The 14,617-nt window shown below is 54.1% G+C and overlaps 1 protein-coding gene across 2 annotated transcripts in view; it reads left to right on the forward strand.

Annotated features, from left to right (window-relative positions):
- Positions 1-14,617, forward strand: part of AGTPBP1 (ATP/GTP binding carboxypeptidase 1) — a 1,139,154-nt gene that overhangs the window by 472,339 nt on the left and 652,198 nt on the right. For both annotated transcript variants that reach the window (XM_086961295.1, XM_086961296.1), the window contains exon 8: positions 1,043-1,136. In XM_086961295.1, coding sequence (XP_086817421.1) covers positions 1,043-1,136 — 94 coding nt within the window. The remainder of the gene's footprint in view (positions 1-1,042; positions 1,137-14,617) is intronic.

Genomic DNA, 14,617 nt, shown 5'->3' on the forward strand with positions numbered 1-14,617 from the left:
AGTGCTACTTTATTACATTGAAAGAACCAAATCTTTTAGGAAAACTAAACAACTCTTAGTTGCTTTTTCCCCATCACATAAAGGCAATCTCTTTTCAAAAGCAGGTATTGCACGGTGGATAGTTAAGTGCATCCAAATATGCTGCCTTAAAGCTAAACACACCTTAAAAATTCCCCCGAGAGCGCACTGTACACGCAAGCTAGGGGCTTCTATGGCATTCTTAGGGAACATACCCTTAGATGACATCTGCAAGGCTGCAACATGGTCGACACCACACACATTCACAAAGTACTATTGTGTAGATGTGTTTGCAAAACAACAAGCTAGTGTGGGCCAGGAAGTTTTAAGAAAACTATTTCAAACCACTGCAACAGATACAGGTTAGCCACCACCCGGAAGATAACTGCTGTATAGTCTATGCTAACACATATGATCTACAGCTCATATGCCTCGAACGGAAAATGCTACTTACCCAGTATGCGTCTGTTCTTGGCATATACAGGTGTAGATTTAAATGCACCCACCACCTCCCCGGCTACCGCTATCTGTTACAGTAATATCTTACTTAGATACATTTTACATGCCCATCTCTTTACTACTCTTACTAACTCCATCATCATCCGTTATGGCAAAACAATCTAGGATGTAGTCGATACCCATGCGCACTATCACCAAAAGGAGGAGTCACCTGCCTAGTGACTACAAAGACTTCTTCGAAGAAAAACAAAGTGCAAACATCCGGGCCCAACACCAGTAGGCAATCTATGCTAACGCATATGAATCTAAAGCTGTATATGCCAAGAACAGATGCATGCAGGGTAAGTAGCATTTTCCTTACAGGTAAGTAACCTATTTCCTTTTTGGTGATAAAAAAACTCATGTAGTAAAGAAAATGTAATCATCCAGTCTATTTTATTTTATGCTCAGTGTTTATACACACTATGACTTGCAATTAGAGATGCTACATAGTGTGATCAAAGGTGAACTAATTATGTTACACTCAAAATTATTTGCTATGTTTTGCTTTTGCAATCATTTCCAGCCGTCAATGCTGTATCTCTGGGGAAAAATGGAATAATCGAGCTTCTGTTTAAGATCATTGGCCCTTTCAGTAAGAAGAATTCCAGCCTCATGAAGTGAGTGTAATTTTACAAATGAATAGAAATGTCAAACTACATTTCCGGTGTCTATAACTAAATGTCTTAATATGAAATCTTACTAGCTGTTAAAGAGATAGCAAATATCGTGTTAGTGGCTTAGCTTAGGAGTTTAGTATATTTTGTTTTCTCCCACCATTACAGTGCTTGTACTTTTTTAAAATTACCTTGCATTTAGCAAAACCAGTGAATGACTTGATCACTCCTCCCACACCATTCATCCTCCTGCTTTTCACTCCTGAACACGGATGTATTATGCACAAGGAAAAGTGGTTTACAATCTCACATTAATATCTTATTTTGTATTGCCATTTGAGGAGCTACTCATAATCAATGTTAGTTTTATAAAAAGTCATGATCACAGCTTTGAACTACCTCCCAAACTTTATCCCATAGTAACTATCAATATCAGCCAGCACTACATCCTAGACACAAGCGTGTGCTATTCTGTCTAAATGTTTGCCTTACAACAGGGTGAGATTTCAGCACATTGCTTCCACCCCACTAGGACTGAAAGAGACTCTCAATTCCATTAGTCGTCTTCTGGCCCTTGTCCTTATTCATTGCACTACACTCCCCACCCTCAAAGGGCGCCGATTAGGCTCCCTCCCCTCCTGTGTCCTCGGCCGCACCCACCGGCCTCAAGACTCTGAGCATGCCTTCCCAGCGGTCCGCCATTGGTGTCATACGGAGCCCCACCGTTTCCTCCCTGCGCAAGGCCGTCCACTCTGCTCGGGCCCACGCCTGAAAGGAGGAGGTCCACGCCTGCACACTTGGCTGGTCGCTCGCCTTCCAGCGCCTCGTAAGCAGGCGTGTAGCCACCACCATCCCTAAGTCCAGGAATCTGGACGTCACTTTATCTTTAGATGGCCTCCTGAATAGATGTAGAATATACTCCGGCCAATCAAGGGGTATAATGCGCCCAGTGTATTCGCGGAGCCGCTCACCAATCACACTCCAGTAGGAGCCTAGCTTGGGGCAGCTCCACAGAATATGGAGGACCCCCGCATCAAACTCCCCGCATCTGGGACAGGACGCATCCTCGCGCTGGAAATATCTGTTAATGAGCGCAGGCGTGAGTTAGGCCCTGTGGACAACATAGAGTTGTATCTGGCGGAAGCGCAGATTTCTGGGGACGCGCACCGGACTCCTAAGGACTTGTTCCCACTCCTTATCTGACAATTGCTTGCCCAGGTCACGCTCCTATTTATCTCTTAACTGGGCCAGACTAATCGCTGTGTGCCCCCTTAACAACCCCGCAAACCAACGTACCAGGTGCCTACCCCTCCCCATGATGTGCAAGTATTGCATGGTTAAGTGTTGTGCAGGTTCCGAAGATATGTCCCCCCCAGCGGGCCGTCATTTTTGCCACTATGGCTCGGTGCAGCAGGAACCCCCCAGGCGGGAGTCCATCTTCTGCAACCAGAGTCTCATACGCCACCAGCACACCGTCCCAGAAGAGGTCCCCCAGTGTCTGGATGTCCGCTTCTTTCCAGCGCTCTAGCATAGGCCTCACGAGAACTCCCGTCTCCGCCCATAAAAGCCTCCAGAGGCACAGCGAGTGCATATGTGAGAACCCGTCGGGTGAGGAAGAGGCCCTGCGATAACATTTGTACGCTACTGCCAACAGCAGCGGGACAGGTCTTGCGGGCGTCTCCAAGGGATGAAAGAGCCTAGTGACCCTCTCCAGTGAGTACGGCGGTACCGCCGTGGCGGTATCCTCTCTACCTCTGTCCGCCAACCAGCGAGCAATCCATTGTAGCTGCGCAGCTAGGTGATAGTGCTCGAAGCACGGAGCGGCCAGCCCACCACTGTCCGTTGGCAGGTACAGCTTTGCAAGCGCCAGCCGATGCCGGGACCCACCCCAGATGAAATCTCGCAACATCGCATGTAGCGACGAGAAGAATGAAGGTGGCACATAAAGAGGCAGGTTAACAAAATAGTACAGGAGTCGGGGAAGCATGATCATTTTGGCAAGGGCCACCCGACCCGTTGTGGTCAATGGAAGGGAGGTCCAAAAGCGCATCTGGGACCTAAGCGCTGCCACCGCCTTGCCCAGATTGCCTTCCAGGATATCCGCTGGCTGCGGGTAGATCTGGATACCCAGGTACTTGAAGGTGTCAACCTTCCATTGGACCCTTGTGCCGCCTAAACAATACCTCCGGGTCTTCGACTGCCGCGTTGAAGGCATAGAGATCGGACTTGCCCGCATTCGCCCGGAGCCCCGAGACAACTGCAAATTGTTCCAGCAATTGTGCCAAACACTCCGGGATGCACGCCACGTCTTTGACGAACACCAGCCGGTCATCTGCCTCCAACTTTAGATCTTGCATGGAGGCGGTTGGTCAGTGGATGATCCAGAACTCACTCAAACTGAATGGGTAGAAGACTGAGGTAATGGTGTTTGGAGGGAAAGAGAACATCTGGTCAGCCAGCTGGTGGCCTGACTCGCTAGGAGTGTGCCCTTCCCCCACGACATCTGCTAAGAATCTTGGGGTGATGATAGACCCTGCCCTGGATATGGGCAGACAGGTTAGTAGAACCATCCCCACCTGTTGGGGCTTAATCCACACCCTGCGAAGAATCAGGAAATATCTCTCTCAGCAATCCAGAAAGCAAATAGCTGTCGCACTTATCGGCTCACGACTGGACTACTGTAATGCGCTGTATGCAGGGCTAAACAGGAGCCTGCTGCAGCGCTTGCAGGTAGTCCAGAATGCTGCAGCCAGATTTGTTCTGGATGTTCCCAGACGCTCCTCGGCCACGTTGGCCAGGAAAGCGCTGCATTGGCTACCGGTAGAGCACCGAGTACGGTTTAAAGTCCTATGCATGACCTATAGAGCCATTGCAAAGAACAGCGACACGGGAGTTGGTTCCATCATCTCCCATTACACTCCTGGAAGGGACTTGCGCTCCTCCAGGAAACTGCTCCTGACAGTCCCCCGCATACGAAGAGCCAAGTGGGGTGGCAGGGCTTTCTCCACCCTGGCCCCTAAATGGTGGAATGATCTCCCTCTGGATCTCAGGTCCCTACCCTCCCTACAGAAATTCCGAAGTGCCCTTAAAACTCGCCTCTTCCTGCAAGCCTATGTGTAAGGACGATGTTTCCATTTTTTAGATGTTATTGTTAGGCGCCTTGATACCTGCGGGTTATTGTTTTGCGCATTATAAATCTTTATCAAATCAAATCAAATCCGTGTAAAGCGAGACTTGATGAGTCACGTCTCCCAGGGGTATACCCGCCCCTAGAGTCTGCCGCATGGCCGTCGCCAACGGTTCCACAGTCAGCGCGAACAATAGCGGGGACAAGGGACAACCCTGATGAGTGCCCCGGCCCACCGCCACCGACTCAGAGATGTATGGACCCAGCCGCACTGTGACCACAGGATTCGTGTAGAGGAGTTGTACCATCTGCAGGAAACCCTTACCCAGGTCATATCGCGAGAGCACCGCAGCTAAGTGCCCCCACTCCAGGCAATCAAAGGCCTTTTCCAAGTCTATTATCTGGCAACCCGCCCTAGGCCACTCCGTTTCTGCTTCAGCCGCCACCCTGAAGAACCTCCTAAGGTTCAGAGTCGTGGATCACGCCGGCACGAACCCGTTCTGATCAGGGTGCACTAGATGGGGGAACACTGCTGCAAGGCGTTCCGCGAGGATTTTCGCGAAGATTTTATAGTCCGTGTTGAGCATTGCCAGTGGTCTGTATGAGCCTAGGGCCGTGTGGTCTCTGCCTGGTTTGGACAGGGAGACCAGGAACGCTTCCCCCAGGGATGGGGGGAACGAGCCTTCGTCGATGACGACGTTGTACAGCTGAAGAAGGAGGGGCGCCAGTATGTCTCGGTTTGCTTTGTAGTATTCGGCGGGCAGGCCATCCGGCCCAGGAGTTTTCCCGGTCGCCAAGTCTCTAATTGCATCTCCCACCTCCTCTAATGTGAGCGGGGCGTTCAATGCGGCTCCCTACTCCTCAGACACCACAGGCAGGGTGACTGCATCCAGGAACGCATCTTGCGCTTGACTTGAGCCCGTGCCGCGAGATTTGTACAGTTGCCAGTAATGGCCTGCCAGGGCACAATGAATCTCCCGTTCCGTGTATACCATTTCCCCTCCCACTGTCCGCAGCGCTCCTATGGGGATTCCGCGCCCTTCCCTTTGTATCAGCCAGACGAGCAGCCTGCCTGCTCTATCCGCCCTGGCGTGCGTCCTGGCCGTATGTGCCGCATAGTTGTGGCATCGCAGCTGTTCCATAAGTGTAGCATGTTTATCACGCAGGGCTTTGAGCTTACGCGCATGCTCTCCCATCCCCTCGCCTTCCTGCTCATAACGGAGAAGTTCCACTTCTAGCCCTGTCAAAGAAGCCTCCAATTTTTTGTGTATGTTTCACGTGGCCCCCATGCGATGCCCCCGGATTGCTGCCTTATGCGCCTCCCACTCCACCAATGCGCGGCTCACCGTATCTGCGTTGGCCTCAAAATAAGCTAGTATGGCCGTGCCCAACGAGGATCTGAACTCGGCGTCTTTAAGCGCAGCAGGCTGCAGCCTCCACGTGTGTACAGGCGGCCGATCTGCCTCCCAGCTGAGCCTGAACCATAGGGGATTGTGATCAGAGTGCGACCACCCAAGGTATTCTGTCTGAGCAAGGAGTGAAAGCAGCGACTGGGTGCCTATTATACGATCCAAGCGGACATGCAAATTGTGAACTGGGGAATAGTAGGAGTAGATTCTATCTGCGGGATGTTGCAAGCATCAGAGGTCACACACCACCCAGTGCGCGAGCCAATCCCTGAACGCTTGCGCTGTGGACGCTACTGTTGTGACTCTAAGAGGGGGGAAAGACCTGTCCAAATGGGGGTCTAGCACCATGTTAACATCCCCACCAACTAGCCAGGGGAGTCCAGCATATGGGTGCAATATTTGGTTCAGGCTCTCTAAATAAGCAGGCTGATCTGTGTTCGGGGCATAAAGGGATCCCAACAGGAGTTCCTGTCCATTCAAGAGCCCCCGCACCAGGGTATACCTGCCTGCAGGGTCTACCAGTGTTTCCATACACCTGAAAGGGACACCCGCCCTCACCCAAATCAGTGTACCCCGCGCGTGGGCAGAAAAGGTGGTTCTGAATAGCTGTCCCCTCCAACGCCTGCGCAATTTGTCCAGTTCGACCAATGTCATGTGCGTCTCCTGGAGAAGGGCAACCCCCACCCATGCCTTTATAGGTCGGAGAACACTGGCGGGACAGGGTGTGCATGCCTCGAATATTCCATCTCACTATGTTAGTGTGCGTCGTGTGTCTGGTGTGCTCGCGCGCGAGAGCATGGGAGCGCCGCAAGTGGGGCCCTATGAGTGCCAGTGAGGAAGGGGAGGTCAGTGCACCGCATTGGAAACCTGTGAATTAACACAAACAATAGAACAAGAAGGGTGCTTCCCAAATGGGGTATACGTCCAAACTTTAACTTGATCCACCTCACAAGAGTGAGCTTAACTCGGCGTGGTTGCTGTCTGGGTACGTGCGCTGCCAAATAGGTCATTACTCTGCCCCCCTAGCGTGATGCGCCTGACTGCGCGGGAGTTGTTGCTGGGTAGCTAGAGCCCACGGCTGAGCTGGGCCGGTGAGGGACGCCTTTAGGGGAGCCTGCTAGGGAGATAATCGCGCAGCGCCTGGTAGGTGCAGCCCATAAGCTCCACCTCCATCTAGCTCCACCTCCATCTAGTTCCACCTCCATCTAGTAGCCCCCGGCACCTCGCAGCAGGGCCGATGTATATGAAGTAGAGACAACCTATTGCAGCAGCACGTGCATCAGTGAAATGGGCAGCACCTTCCTGTCTGGTGCCAATTCCTAGGCGTGTTTCTTAGCGTGCTCGCTGCAGTGTACGTTACATAAGGAGATCAGCAGTTTGCGGTGTTACCACAGGCATGACCACATCTTCAGAGTTCACAGTTGATGGGGATGACGGGCTGCTCATGTCCGGTTCACTGCGCGTCTGCGAGGCCGGTCGGCCCGCCTCCTATGATGCCCCCAGGTTCACAACCGCTTCGAGTGCTTCTTTTCGCTCACGACGCATGTTCGCCAGACTGGGTGCCGTTGGGCCAGCGCTCGGACCGCGTCGGGCGCCTCTCCTCCTGCGCCTTCTCGACCTTTGCACTTGCCATTCACCATCTCCCTCCACATTTTCAGGTCGGGCGCCCTTCCATTGCCCCGTTTCCTCTAACCAGTCCCATACATCTGACGGCATGTCAAAGAAGCGAGCCCCTTCCTTGGAGATCACTCGGAGCTGGGAGGGGAACAGCAAAGAGTATGGTAGTCCCAGTTCCCGTAACTGCCTTTTTACCACCAGGTATGTGCTCCTCCGCAGCTGTACCGTTGCCGTGTAATCTGGGTAAAACATCACCCGGCTGCTCTCCACCGTCAGATTGTCCAATTTCCTGGTTTCATGCAGCACCACGTCCCTATCTCTGTAGTTGAGTAGTTTGAAGAGGAACGGGCGAGGCCGGGCTCTCGGTCGGGGCTTCTGCGCTGGCACCCTATGCGCTCTTTCCACGACGATGTGGGAGGACAACACCTCCGGGGGCAGGAGGTTTCTCAGCCAGGATTCTGTGTATCGCTCCGGGTCCTTCCCGTCTTCGCCTTCCGGCAGTCCAACCACGCGAACATTGTTGCACCGGGAGCTCCCTTCCGCCTCTTCCACGCGATCTTCCAGCACCTGGACCCTATTGAGGACATCTTGGAGCGCCACGGTATGTTGATGCACCACCGGCTGCAGCTCCTGGAATGACTGGCGCTGCTCGACAACTTAGTCCTCCAACTTACGGTGGTCGGGGTGGAGTAGAGTAAAGTCTGATGTTACCTTGTCGATGCGGGCCTCGAGGAGGTCTTTGTCAGCTCCAGTGTACTACCTATGCACTCCACCGCCGCCAGCACCAAGTCCATCTTGGCCTCAAGGGCCGCCATCAGGCCCTGACCAACGCCATGTGATCTATGCGGCGAGCCCAGGCCCTCCGCGGCCTACTGCACTTCTGCTGGGATTCATCCCGAAGTCTTCCCATCGCAAGCTGCTGCGCAGAAGGCATCCACTCCTGCTTACGGCCGTCTGTCACCCGGTGTCCGGCCCCTACCAAGGTCCCAGCGGAATGAGCACCCCTCCAGCCCTATGCCACCCACCGCTGCCAGGGGAGTCACCAATCCAAGCTGAAAGCCACCACAGGCCAGGTCCAGTGTGCAACAGACCGCGCTCGCCTCTCAAGTGCCCTCAGCAGTGGACCAGCCGGCACTTCGCAGTCCAGTAGAGTGCACCCATCTGACCCTCCAGAGGCCTATTCCCCTCTTCCGAGTGTTTCCAGTGGCCAGAGTCCTCTTTGCCAGTGCTCCCTTTCCGGACAATCACCGTTAGTGCCCCATCTCACCTCCGGCGGCGGAGGCCACAGCTGCTCGACAGGGACACTTGTTCCACCTCTGACTGTTCCGAGCTCTCAACTGCGTCTCCTATCGTTACGTCAGGCGCTCACCTGGTGCGGCCGCCCAACTAGCACCCGTGGCGAAGATGGCGCCCGCGCCAAACAACAACAAAATGGCGCCGTGACTGGGTGTGATCACACAATTTTGCTCCAACAGCCGCAATTCAGGGTCGTAATTAGGGCTACCCGACCTCAATCGTCGCACAGCCCCACAGTGTGCACAGTTCAGTGTCTCTCCAGCGCACTGGTCTAATTGTCACTCAGCTCGCAACTGTCTCTTGCTCGCACCTTGAAGGCCTCAGCTCGCCTTTCGGGTCTCCAGGCTGTGGGTCGTCTTCCAGCCTCCGCCAACCACCCCTGTTCCCGCTTCTCACCTCGGGGGGGGGGGGGGGATAAATGCACCAAGCAGTTACTCCAGCAGGCCCCAGCTCGGGGACGGCACTTTTGTCTAGCCTGTAGTTCTAGCCCAGAGGAGCAGGGGAGGCCCCCCGGCCCCCAGGGGACGGCGCCGGACCCCGTCCCTCGCCGATCACAGTGGCCACCGCGGCCCCCAGCCGTCCAGTGCACGCCGCCTGCCGCCTCAGCCTGGTTCGCCTGGTGCACCTCAGGAAGTCCCAGCTGTGGTTGCTGTCGTCTGACACACTGGGCACCGGTCACCCAGCGATCGGCTGCAGCAAAAATGGCGCCAACTCCAGCAACAAATTGGCGCCCAGGGCTCACTGCGCCCAGTTGCAGGTATACAGTCTGGTCTCAATGCTCGTGGCCCGGGGCCGTCAGAAGGGGCCACCCAGCCGGCCACAAGCACCACCCGGCGCTTCCCTGGTCCCTGGTTGGTTCTAGGTCTTTAGTCACCGTAGGGCCTCCAGCCGGCAGCGTTTCGGGGACTCCGCCTGCTCAAGCCTCTAGTTGGGCCCCACGCCCGGAGTGGCACTCTCACTGATTGCGGGCCGGGTCTCAGGCGCTGGCCGCACCCCGCGCTGTCAATGCGGGAGCCACGCGGCGTGTCTGGGGCCCAGAGCCGCCTCCGACGCCACACTCTTTCGCTGTGCAGGTCTCAGCCACCCTGGGGGGCCTCCAGGCCTCGACCCCTCCTCCGGGTTCCTCTCGGTCCCCCCAGATCCCGCTCCTCACCGTTTGGGGGGGGGGCGTCGTGTAGTCACTCGCCGTCCAGCAGCCGTTGCCAGGCCAGAGAGGGGGAGAGGCCTCGCCCAGCCCCCGGGCACCAGATGGCGGCACCCGGCTCCACTCTGCCACAGCCTCAGGGTCTTCCGCGGCCTCCAGTCACTTCACGCACCACGCCAGCCGCTCCGACCTGCCGTACCTTCACTTTCTGCTGGTCGTAGTGCCGATGCCTTCACCTCACTTGCGTGATGCCCCGGGGCCCAGGGCAGTGTCCAGCCCCCTGCAGTCGCGGCCGTGTGTCTCAGCAGCCGTTGGCGCCCTGCGCGCCACTCCGCTACGGACCTTGCCGCCGCCAGCCGCCGTCCACTTAGTGCTCCGTGGCCCGGAACGGAATCCGCTGGGCTCCCAAGGCTCCCACCGCCTCCTCACACCGACACCCAGCAGTTCGGGCCCAGTGAACACCTCCTGCAGGCAAAATGACAGGATAATAAAGGGCCTTGCTACGGAGCTCTATTCAAGTGCGTCCGCCATGCTCGCAGGCTAGCCACACCCCCCCACTTTCTTCAGTCTTTTGTTTGAAAGGTTGAACATAACATCCAGAAATACAATTAGAAAGAAAGATACTTTATTTGATTTTTAAAATGTTTTTTGTCACAAACCAAATAAAAATTTAAATTGGAACGCTGCTCAGTATATAGTCTTTAACATGACATTTGTATTGTGCACATTCCCCAAAAAGATCTCTTTGCATAGGTCTTGTTTAATTCCCTATGAAATAGGTCCTTCTCTGAAGCTGGTAAATAGAGAAAATAGTCTTTGCCTCTCTGGTAAAGAATCACAGAATACTGGGCATGTTACTGAGAAAGCCGTCCCCATTTAGATGTACTTTTAATTTAAGTTAAGCAAATAAATCTCTAGGTGGGTGGCACAGGTTCAGTCATTAATACATTCAGCATCCAAGTTTAGATTTGGTGTGATCCTTTACTGGGATGCAATTTAAAGCTTCCCTTGCCTGCTTATCATGATCTCTTTTTTAGGCTTCTATAGTGACACTTTTGTTTCAAGTTCCAGCAAGCTAGCCTATGTGAGTGTGTTGCAGCCTCACTGTGAGAAGTTGGCCGGATATGCAGTGCTCACTATTCTAGTGATCACTATGTATCAGTCCAAACAACCCTTATTGATGATTGGTTGTAAGTCAACCGATAGACCAGCTATCCTAGTAGCATGGACAAGAGCAGTCTTTAGGCTAGACTCTAGAGGGCGTGTTAATCCAGCTGTTATACCATCACATATACCCCTTGAACACCCAGTGAAAGGACACCACACAAGTGTTATGAAAATAAACAGTGTATTTATTTAGATCACAACAGCCCTGTACTCTTTATGAGGACAGGGTACTAAGCACACAACAAAACTCTTAAGAAAATACTTTAGGTTCCACAATTTACACAAATGCCCGAGGGGCACGGAAAACCATATACTATGGAAGTGGAATGCGAAATTACTAGCAGGTAAGTACTGGACTAATAGGCTTTGGAATCGCTAGGACTACGTTACTGAACCTTCTGATTACTAGTAGGAGGCCTAGGGGACTCGGGTGCAGAGTGTGCACTCTCACGCGGGATGCGGGACAAAGTCTATGGAGGCTAGTAAAAGCAAAGTTAGTGTTCTCGGGCGAACCCGATAAGGTAGGCTGAAAACGAAAGTGGATCTGGACCCTTGGATAGTGAGGCTATGCTGGGGCACCGAAATGCCGAAGTTATCTAGCCCAGGGGCTGCGGCTGCATAGGGTTCAAGTGTCGTCGGAAACTCTCGTTGACGAACCAGGAGCCTGAAAGGAGGAGTTGCTGGTAGGCGACCAGTGAAGATTGTTCGGGGGATCCAAGCCTGGATCGAAGATGGAAGACACCTGTAAGCAGAGGGGACCAAGTCCTGAATTACTAGCCAGTGATCAGATCGGCACCAGGATGGCACCGGATGGAGTCACCTCGACCAGGTGAGTGGGCGACGCTGGGCTCTGCAGTCTCACGGACCAGGAGGCGTTGTCGGCGACCAGGATGGAGGTGCGAGCTGTCCCACGATGGTTGATGCTGTCGACGTCGCTGGACCCAGGATTGGGGCAACAAGTCTTGGCAAATTCAAGCCCACGCGGTGGACCTAAAATGGCGTCTGGAGTGGACCAGGAGGGTCCGTGGTGCTCCTCTTTTGGAAGGGATCAAGGGCCAGTCTGGAGCAACCAGACTAGCAGTGGTGATGTCGTCGGGAAGGCAACAAGCCAGCGGGCTAGTAGCCAGACAACGCGGTGAGCAGCCAAAAAGCAGAAGGGCCCCACGCAGATCTCGTGGATGCTGGGGGGCTGGACTTCGGTGCTGGAGCTGCTCAGGGTCGGGGCTTCTCGGACCCCAAAGCACTCACCAGAGGATCCCTCGGCGGTCGTGCTGGATAGAAGTCGTGCAGTTCTGATGATGGCCGGTCCCTCGAGGTCTCGTCGCACCTACGGTTCTCAGCTTAGCTGTAGAGGTAGGTAGAGGTCAGAGGTGCCAGGGAAGCCGGGTCTCGTCGTGCTGGTCGGTCGGATTCCGGAGGAAGGACGTGCAGCAAACCGCAGTGTTCTTAGATGGTGCCTGCGGATGCAGGGTGACTACTCCTTAGTCACAAGGGAGAAATCTTAGGAAGACTTCGAGAGTTCCTTTCGTAGAAAGTAGTGTCTTGATTCAAAGATGATCTAATTTGGAAGGGTCCCCGCTCCTGCCTTTATCCTAAAGAAAGGGGTGGGTACGCAACTAGGTCCTGCCCTAGGGGTGGGACCAGGAAGGGGGGTGGTTACACCCCTCTCCCATGCCGGACTTTCCCCAGCTCAGGGGCTGGTGTGCCCCTGGAACTGGTTCTAGCCGGCAGATGCGTAGTGAGCACCGGGGTGCCACTTGCAGTCACCTTCCTGTAAAGCCCTGCCTACCCAGGATACACAAAACCCTGTCTGGGATGGTGCTAGCACCGCCTCTGACAGGAAACCCTTTGTCCAAGCTCCCCTCGCTGGAAGGACTCCCAGCTGCAGGGGGTCAGACTTGTGTCTGTGGTGGCAGCATCCATTTGGTGATGCTGAGGCTCGAGTTAATTTTAACCGGGGTTCACAGTTACATACATGTCGTGTCCCTCTAGAAGGGTGGAATGCTAACCCCGTCGCCAGAATTGGCGAGGGGTTAGTATTCCAATTCGTATGACACCTTACTCGACATGTTTTGATAAAGCGATACCAAAGATAGCATATAACCGCGAGGATTATAATGCACTTAAGAGTATATGGTATGCGTTATCATGGAACAGCTATTAGGACTTGGTTCCGCAAGCTGCAAACGGGCTCAGCTCATGCCAGAGCACCATTGTGAGAAGTTGGCCCGATATGCAACGTTCGCTATTCTAGCGACCGCTATGTATCGTTCCAACGACCCTTATGGTGTTTGGTTGTAAGTCAACCTATAGACCAGCTATCCTAGTAGCGTGGATACGAGCAGTCTAAGGCTAAAGACTCGAGAGGGCGTGTTAAGCCAGCTGTTTACCACACATGTACCCCTTGAACACCCAGTGAAAGGACACCACACAAGTGTTATGAAAATAAACAGGATATTTATTAAGATTCACAACAGCCCTGGACTCTTTATGAGGACAGGGTGCTAAGTACAAACCAAATCTCTTAGGAAAATACTTCAAGTGCACAATTAAAACAAGTGTCCGAGGACACGGAAAGTTTAAGGTCTCGGGCGGACCCGATAAGGCAAGTCGGAAGCGAGGGACTCGGGACCCTAGAGTAAAGAGGCTATGCAGGCACCGAAATGCCGAGTTACCTAGCCACGAGGGCTGCGGCTGCACAAGTCTTACAGGCGTCGGGGTCTTCGCTGACGAGCCAGGAGCCGGGAGAAAAGGAGTTGCTGGCCGGCGACCAGTGATGAATAGTTCGTAGAGATCCAAGCCTGGATCAGAGATTGTTGATACCTGAAAGCAGAGGGGACCAAGTTCGTACTACTAGCCAGTAGTCAGAGGGTACCAGGATGGCACCGGTTGGCCGTCACCTCAACCAGGTGAGCGGGCGACGCTAGGCTCTGCAGTCTCACGGACCAGGAGGCGTTGTCGGCGACCACGGCGGAGGTGCGAGCTGTCCCACGAAGGATGATGCTGTCGGCGTCGCTGGGCCCAGGATGGGGCAACAAGCCTTGGCAGATCTCAGGGCCACGTGGTGGGCCTAAGATGGCGTCTTGAGTGGACCAGGAGGGTCCGGGGTGCTTCTCGCAAAGATGGAAGCAAGGGCCAGTCTGGAGCAACCAGACCAGCAGTGTTGATTGTCGGATGTCGTCACAGAAGGGCACAAGCCAGCGGCTAGTGACCAGACAACGTGCTGAGCAGCGAGCAGAAGGGCCCCACGCAGATCGTGGAGATGCTGGGAGACTGCACTTCGGTGCTGGAGCGGCTCAGGGTCGGGGCTTCTCGGACCCCAGAGCACTCACCAGGGAATCGCTTCGATGGTCGTGCTGGTTAAGAGCGTGCAGGTTCTGATGATGGCCGGTCCCTTCGAGGTCTCGTCGCACCCACAGATCACAGCTGAGCTGATGACGCGGGTAGAGGTCAGAGGTGCCAGGGAAGCCGGTTCTCGTCGAGCTGGGCCGTCGGATCCTTGAGGAAGGACTTGCAGCAAACCGCAGAGTTCTTAGATGGTGCCCGCTGATGCAGGGTGACTACTCCTTAGTCACAAGGGAGAAATCTTGAGAAGAGTCTTGAGTGTCCTTTCGTAGAAAGTAGTTCTTGATTCAAAGATGATCTAATTTGGAAGGGTCCCCGCTCCGGCCTTTATTCTAAAGAAAGGGGTGGGTACATGACTAGGTCCTGCCCTAAGGGTGGG

Source organism: Lissotriton vulgaris, chromosome 3_1 (assembly GCF_964263255.1).
Source record: "Lissotriton vulgaris chromosome 3_1, aLisVul1.2, whole genome shotgun sequence".
Lineage (NCBI taxonomy): Eukaryota > Metazoa > Chordata > Amphibia > Caudata > Salamandridae > Lissotriton > Lissotriton vulgaris.